Below are 8,394 nucleotides of genomic sequence, written 5' to 3'. Positions count from 1 at the left end.
AGGAAAGATTTAAGTTCAAGGAATGATAAACCTGAACCTCTGTTGCAAATAAATAAAGAGGAAAAAATCTATTTCTTTCCTTTATACAGTTTGAGGCAAATGGTGGCTTGGGCTGCCTGCTGCTGTATTTCCAGCAGGAAATAATCTTACTTGTTTTGCTTTTAAATGTATTTGGAGTTATAGTAGAAGCAGCACTTCCTGGTGGGCTTGAAAGCTGGTCCTCACTCTGTAGACATACACCGCTTTCCACCCATCCTTCTCTGTTTAGCTTCAGGTTGGAGTTCAGTATAATGTGTAGCATCATATCCACAACACAGATATGAACACCCTGAACAATGCAATGTTTGAAAGCTGGATCTAGATCCAAATTTATTAACCTGGACTCTACTCTTATACAAATGACACTTTCAGAAGGAGGAGGAATCATACTTACCACTGCTGTGAGCACAAAGAGCGGGGTATATTGGCTGTAGGCTGCTGCTAGCTTGCAGGCCTCCGCAGCTGACAATAAGCGATGACTGAACTCTCCAAGAAGGCGCTGGTAAAATGAAAAAAGCAAGAGGGGAAACCTCAGCTTAAAGGCTCTCTTTTCAAAGAGGAGACTCTACCTGGTAAGCAACCCTGTTAGACTGGAGGGAGACAGCCTGGGATTTGGTCACCTGAGTCCAATGGGATCTGCAGGTTCCATAAGCTCTCTGATGCCTTCGAATCTTTTGAGACATCAAATCTTACACAAAAACAGGCAGGTCTGTTGTGATTTTCTGTTCTGCAGGAATCTTTTTACTCAGCTGCACTATACCTGTGTCACATTTTGGCTCTATAAACATGCTATAATTTTTCTATTAAATAATACATACATTTATATTACATTTTATATGAATGCAAGCACACACACACAGACACAGACAGACAGACACACACACTCTCTATAAATATTTTTAATGTCTTTTTATTCTGAAGCAAAGTGGTTTTCCCATGTAGTTGCTAATGAACTTTTCCCACTGGAACGATGAAACTTTCTTCAGCCTCTCAGCACAGTAGAAGAGCTGGAGAACAAACTAAGCATGCATAAATTTGGGACAACTACAGATAATTCAGCTGAAGAATTTGCAGACAAATACCAAATCTTACCAGGTCAATCTCAGCGTTGGTTTTAAAACGGACATAATCTTTCTCATTCATGGAAGCAAAGATGTCTGCCAAAATACCCAAGGAAGTAGCAATTCCCTGAAAAAGAAATGGAAGAATAAGGTAGAGCTTTCCCCTGTATTTTGATTTTTGGTGCTCATAATATGTTAGATGCTATGTAGGGCACATCAGAAATTAAAAAATGATCCAATTTCAAGTGCTTCCAAGAGAAGCACTGCTAAGAAATTCAGAGAGGTCATCTTGATTGGCTTTTATTAATTTAGCTTGCAGAAAACACAGCCTGCTGAAGCATGTGAGGCTTCATGAATGGCAGCTACCTGGATTAACAATACCTCTAGGTTCGAACAGAAACTTGAATAGCATTGCATTTTCCTTAGCAGTTTTTCTAAGGTGCTGTTTGTGATAAAGTACAGTCTTGCAGGATTACTGAAAATTGCATTAAGCACTGGCTAATCACATCTGAAAAAAGACTCAAATCTGTTTCTATTGTTTTGCAGAAAAGACTATAGAAAGCCAAAAATAGTGTTTAAAAACTCACTAGTACATCACAATCTTTCTAAAAAGTCCAAGGTGAAGATGTCTAGATAGAGGATAGAAGTAATAATGCTGATCATGTGTAGCCTAGGAAAACAAGCCACTTTTGTTGACAGAACACTTTCCTAGCTTATTACTCTATTTCAAAACAAATAAACAGAGTTTAACAAAAGTCAAGAGATCCCAGTGTTAACAGTTTAAATCTCTGGTTTATAATTTTTTTGTTTTTGGTAATCTGTAATTGCAATTGATTTTACAGAACCAATTAAAAAATAAGATGTGAATATGCAACATGTAGACCCATGAACTTGCAAATTCTCTCTTTCCACAGCATTTGATTTATACATAATAGCTAAGGGCTTGCCCTGCTGAATAGTTAAGAAAGCTAGGAAGTATCTGTATGCTTTCTATGAAATTCACTTCACATCTTTGCTCCCATAGAAATATTCTGAGATTAAGGTCAAGCTTAACGTAGGAGGAGAGGTGACAAGATCTGTTTTTGTGGTATATCCTATACTAGGGTACAGTTACAAAACTTCTTAAAGCATCACCTTGGAGCTTGGCAGACATAGGTTCACATTTCCATTTACTTAGAGACATGCTGCGTGACTGTTGCTTCATCTGCAATGAGAAAATTAGTGTGAACCTGCCTCACAAAGGTGCTTAAGATAGACACATTAGATGTTGTGAGGTGTTCATATACTACCGTGCTAGGGAGTATCTGTCACCCACCCAGGATAGCACAGTGCAGCTCATGGATGCTCCAACAGTCAGACATGTGCGGCTACCAGGAAAAAATTAGCCTTAGTCCTGAAAAATAACCATAGCTGCATTCTGCGATTAGTTTGTTCTTATCAGAGAGACATACGACATCCCAGGTGACTGTTCACTTTGGAACATTCTGCTTAATAAAAACTATCACTTTTGTTCCTCTGCTGGAAGAAAGATGCCCATAAGTCTCTGTATGCATGTGGAAACAGTGTATGATACAGATGTCAGCTGGAATATTTGTCCTGAATGTTAACCCTGACTGAGGGGCATAACAGTTGGAACATTATTTCTAAAAGATATGACTGAAACAAACAAAAGGTAATCTGGAATGATTTTTAGATTGGCAAAGATACCCAAAATGAAAAGGACATCCTACCTTTTTATCTGGTTGAGGAAGTTTGAAATATCCCACAACTGAAGCCCAGATCAACTCTGCTGCCTCATACCACATCCCTGAAATAAAGCAGAAAAATAGTCACTAAGCAGATAACTGCTACAGATGGCTTTCAGTAGGCTGAGTTTACTTTATATCTGCTTGAGTCAGGAGCCCTCAGAACAGTATAAAACCATACCATGGCACTTTTTGCTTTAGTGAGAGTGAACATTTATTAGTTTAGCTTTTGGCTGTCCATAAACACACATTCTATATTCATAAAGGACCTCAGCTCAACAGTCACTGAAAATGAAAGATCACACCAAAAGAACAGCATAAAATTAAGGCTGTAGATCTCAAGTACCAAGCCCTGAAAACAGAAGTCCATCATGCTCTAAGCTAGGGAATTTCTTGCATTGACAGAGGAACCATTGCAGTGTACTTATGATAAGCTACTGCTTGCCTTTGGAAATAGCAAATTTGGGAAAAATATTAGCAAATATGGAATAGCACAGGAAAATATGGAATAACTTTTGAAAATGTTCCTTGACTCTGGTCTGATTGGTTAAAAAAAAGATGATTTCTAAAATGTGGTTTCTTGGTAAACGGCTCTAGGTCCTTTTTCCTCAAACAGATGCATACAGCTCATCTTCCGTAGCTGTGTTATGGACATCAGGCAGAAGTTTTACACAAGCTAAAACTTTGACATATGACACGCATATCATTTTCAGCGTTGACTGCAAAGAAAGAAAAACAGCAAAAACCTTGAACAGATGTTTGTAGAAAAGAGCCCTACCCAGCTTTTGAAGAATCTGTCCTCTGATTTGTAAGCAGACTGACTGAACAAGAGTCCTATCACTTTCCTTAGCATATCGCCATGTACCTGAAAAGCATTGAAAAATTTAGTAGAGTACAAAAAGTGTTGTTGTCATCTTAGATCTCCGAAGGTTACCTAAACCCCAGTAAATCTCCAGGAGTTTTTTCATTGGATTCAACTGGTTTGAGGCAGGCCTTAGAGGCAGACAGATGACAAAAGTGACAGTACATTAAGGAAGACAACAAGACAGTTACAGAAGCAAGTAGCTTGAATCACAGCTATACAGAACATAAGAACAACACAAAAATAAAAGGTGCCTCTCTTCTGTAAGATAACAAAAAGTCATTTTATATAAACATTATACAGAGATATATTAAAAAATCAATCAAAAGAATTAATATGGGAATATCTTTGTTATCATCAGTATATACAGGAGAGCACAATACAATAATTTTTAACCATTGGAAAAGTGTGCTTTCTTTTCAGATATCAGTATATTATATATATTAAATCAACAGTTTTCATTTTAACAGAGTATGATTAGTTATACAAATCAAGTCATATGGTGTCAAACCTGTACTTGAACATCTCAATGCAGTATGAAACCAAGCCATTAAGCTTTCCTAAATAATATGAACATTTCACTGCAGTTCTCAGCATGAAGTATCTGTTCGACAATGCATGTTCAATGTTAAATAGACAAGTGTTATCAATGAATATTATGCAAATAACCTTAAAAGAACAGCATAATCCCACAAGAATTGAAATGCAGTGTTTCTCACAGCCAGTATATTACTTTAACATTGATTTCTGGTATTTTGTTTAAAGCTGCCTTACATAAACGTAAGAGAATCTCACTTTCAAATAAAAAACAAACCAACATAAACCAGAACAGTTTTCCTGAATTTCCTAATTGTCACGCCTGCAGAGAAACCTGAATGTATTGGCTAGATAATTCCTGAAGGCTAACAAGACGCATAACAGATATAAAAACCTAAAATATATATTGTCTCAAGAATCATAATTAAATAATGATTTTGGATTTCTGACAAGATTAGCGAATTGGCGAAGGAAAATGAAGGTGGATTAGTGAAGCAAAATATATAATTTCTAAAAATATCGTCAAGCAGTCAGGAAAGTTCCCCCTTGTACAGTTTTGCATGTCCATCCAGCACTAGAAGAAAGTGCTGTAAGATCCAGGACTCGCTCTCTTTTTTTCTTAACTCTAAAAGATACTAAATAATTACATTGCAGTCTGTGTACAGGCTTAGAATAAAGTATCCATTTAGTTCATAAGATCAGTGTGATTTTGGAGGATACAAATTACACTAACAATGTTTGGGTTCTGGGTTTCTTTTTTGATCTTTGTTTTCAAGATCAGTCAACTTCTTGAAATTAGTTTACATTTTAAAATTCTTAAGGCAGAGAAATTTATAGGGAGACCAACAATGCAAAATATGTTTCCACCCAAGTGAAGATATACAAGCATGAATTATGGAAGTCTTAAAACAGAAAGTTTCAGTTTCCACAATTTAGCAAAGAAAGGTGATGATAAAGAGAAGCATGATGTAATGGGTCATTACTGAGGTCTGACTGGCCCTTTTTAAAATTTGTGTGACTGTTACAATTAGCATAAAAAAATCCCACCAAAATAACAGTTATGAAATTGGAAAAGAAGAAATACATACCTGTTGCTCCATTGTCATTAATAAGGCTGCTTAAGATATATTCAGCTTTTAAAAGTTTACCTCATAAAAAAGCAAAGATAGAAAATGAATGTAAAAATGTACTATGCAGCATGAATTAAACAAAAACACTCATCTGTGAAAGCCTTCCGCAAATTTTATTCATCTTCCCATCATTGGCATTGTGTTCATGTTTAGTCTAAACTTTCCACTCAAATATGCTCTACTAGATTTTATCTCATGGTCAGAAATCTATTTGATATCGGCTATTTTGAATATACAAAAATATTGCATTAAAAACAGCTGAGGAGGTAGCTGTTTCTAGCTAGACACTTGCTTTAGAAAATCCCACAAAGAAGCTGCGTTTTTTTAACCTACTACATCCTGAAATCACTTGCACACAGATTTGTTACTCTCGATAGTTGTATCTGTTCATACACTACATTCTGTAATACGTGGTTGCACAGTAAGATAAAACTACGTACTTTTTTTTTTTTTTTTCCTGGAAGAGTGCTTAACCTTAAAAAGGGAGAAAGGCTTCCTCAAGTCAGGCTCTGGTATCTCTGCTGAATTTCTGTGCATGTTGTTCATACTCTACAGCAAGGCTTCAGTAAAATGAATATAAGGAGAAACCAACAGACACTTTTCCTCTATGGGAGAGGTAAAGGCTGTGCGATGGTTTTGGAGTAAATCCAGCTGCTACTACAAGCTTGATGCTGTCGGCACATGACTTGAGGCACTCGCTTCTCACTCTGCTCATTCACATTCAATGGGTTGCTGCTGGATTCAGAGCATGGGAGGTGGCAACGAGCTTGGGGCAGGCACTGAGCTGCAGCTCTCCCCTTAGGTTGGGAATCCCTCGCTTTTCTCTCTTGCAGAAGAAAGCAGTCCAGCTTGCTTCCTTCGGCAGCAGAGCTGCCTGTTTCTGTCCCCAAAAAAACTGGCTTTTCTAAATGTAAAACCATTCTGGTCTCTTTGGGGAGCTCGCTATTCAGGGAAGCTCTGCAGATCTACCTCAAAGCCAGCTAATTTGAGGTCCCACCACAGAAAGCGTAGCTAGGGGCTATGCTGCCTCCCTGTCACTCTAACCAGTTTTTAAGAAACACCCTAAGCACAGAATTTAACAAAAAAGCCAGCATAAATAGGATGCAACAAAAGATGGGCATTCTGCATTTCAGCTGCTTGTCATATGGCACAAGTGTGTCATGTGTTTTTGTTGCATGTTTCAGTGGCCTGAGTCATCCATGGCAGGCTTGACGGACTGCAGGAGATGCCTAAGGACTAATTTGATCAGTTTTATTCGTGTTGAATCCTGCTTTTTGTCATGACTGTCCAACTGAATTCAACAAGGCTGTTCCAGTCAGTGAAGAATTGTAAGTGTTGGCTGAACTAGCCCATAAATCGGATGTGCCAGTACCTTAATACCATGGTAATGGGCACATTATAAGTCCACAGTCACAAATAAAAATGGCTATGAAGGGAACTTACAGTTCTCACTAATTTATTCAAATAAAATATTCCCAAACTGTGTTTTTCAAACCAAGCCTATTTAACTTTGTTTTCTGCTCCCCAAAGGCACAGGAAGAAGATGCACTAAAATTCCTTCAGGTGCAGTCCATGTTGTAGGAACGATGCACATTTTTTTTTTAATCAAATTTTATCAATTTGTAAGCTGCATTGTTTGCATAGTCAAGTGGGTCTACTGAAGAAAAAAAAAAAAAGCAGCTGGGACAGTACAGAGAAAATGCCAGGATTCTAATTTACTTTTTAAAGGCCCTTGGTCAGAAGTATAGCAATTCAGATACCCCTGTTTGAAACCAGCAGGGAAGATTTGTTAAGGAACAAAAGCTCCAATTAGTATTTTCCACACCCTTTCACAATTTTCTCTACCGCTTTTGGCTCTGAAACCCTTTATACCAGCCCCTTTGTGCTAGTGAGAGGAGCTGGGAGGGCTCAAGGGGGCTGGGAGTGGGTGTGTGTTTGAAAAGATGGCACCAGGACCGTAAGCATGTCATCCCCAGAAAGGGACAAAGTATCTTCTTGAAAGTCAAGTAGTTCCTAATTGGGACTGAGCTGAGAAAATGGAGGGGTGAGTGCACCGGCGTTTTGTTACCTGCGTTCACAGAGAGGCGAGCCTGGCGAATGACCACCTGAGGGCCTATCGGCGTCGCCGGCTGCAACTTGTGCAGACCTTTGGCAATCCGAAGAAGTTTGCTTGAGGCGTCAATCCAATATAGGAAGCGGTCAATCAGAAACACAATAGCAGCTGCTGTTACACAGTCCTTGACCATGATGGAGGCTTTCAAATAAACCTGAAAAGAACACCAAATCATGAATCAGCCTTGAAGAAACCCAAGTAGTAAAGGCTCAGTTAGCTGTTTACAGAAAATATTCAGGTTTAAGAATTCTCTGCCTAACAGTGCGGCCTACATACCATTTAAAAATGTTTGCTGTAAGGCAAACCTACGGTTTTATAGCAAGTGAAGTACTGATCATTATAAGATGCAAATATTCACCAGCAGTTAAAAGGCTGTCTCAACTTTCCTCACTCAGCTTATAATTTTTATATTCCTAGGCATGTATGTATAGGAGAAAGCCTTGGGGACAGTGATCAGATAGGATTTATTATTATTTGTAATTACGACTAATTTCAGTCATATTTTTATTTTTAAGATAGGAAGGTTCCAGCTGTGTATTTTGTTAGTACTGTAAACTTCATTCCTTTTTTTTTTTTTTTTKTTTWTTTGTTGTGTAGTATCTGGAACCATATAATTTGCTGCTCTGTTAACAAATTTAAATTATACACAACAGATAAATAGCAGTAACAACAATTAGTTCAAGGGGGATAAGAATCTGGAAAGACTGGAAATGGTCACTATAGCAATTGTCCTAGATGAAGCTCAAGCTATCCATATAGAGATGGGGAATGACTGCTTGTTTTATTTGGCATATAAAGCATGCTGAGGCACAGAAAGCCCAGAAATCTTGTTTTCAAGCCATTTCTGAAAATGAGACTTCTTTGAATATGCATGAACACGTAAATGTCTACCTGGTCTGATTTATCA

At 37.9% G+C, this 8,394-nt stretch overlaps 1 protein-coding gene across 5 annotated transcripts in view; it reads right to left on the bottom strand.

Annotated features, from left to right (window-relative positions):
• Positions 1–8,394, bottom strand: part of ALPK1 (alpha kinase 1) — a 52,077-nt gene that overhangs the window by 7,250 nt on the left and 36,433 nt on the right. For all 5 annotated transcript variants that reach the window (XM_026076743.1, XM_026076741.1, XM_026076745.1 and 2 more), the window contains 6 exons: positions 7,443–7,641; positions 5,333–5,392; positions 3,624–3,710; positions 2,831–2,907; positions 1,132–1,227; positions 434–538 (listed from right to left, as the gene is read on the bottom strand). In XM_026076743.1, coding sequence (XP_025932528.1) covers positions 434–538; positions 1,132–1,227; positions 2,831–2,907; positions 3,624–3,710; positions 5,333–5,392; positions 7,443–7,641 — 624 coding nt within the window. The remainder of the gene's footprint in view (positions 1–433; positions 539–1,131; positions 1,228–2,830; positions 2,908–3,623; positions 3,711–5,332; positions 5,393–7,442; positions 7,642–8,394) is intronic.

This window comes from Apteryx rowi, unplaced genomic scaffold, assembly GCF_003343035.1.
Source record: "Apteryx rowi isolate R43461 unplaced genomic scaffold, aptRow1 scaffold_438, whole genome shotgun sequence".
NCBI lineage: Eukaryota > Metazoa > Chordata > Aves > Apterygiformes > Apterygidae > Apteryx > Apteryx rowi.
Note: the sequence above shows the minus strand (reverse complement) of the source record. Positions and strands in the feature narration are given on the sequence as shown.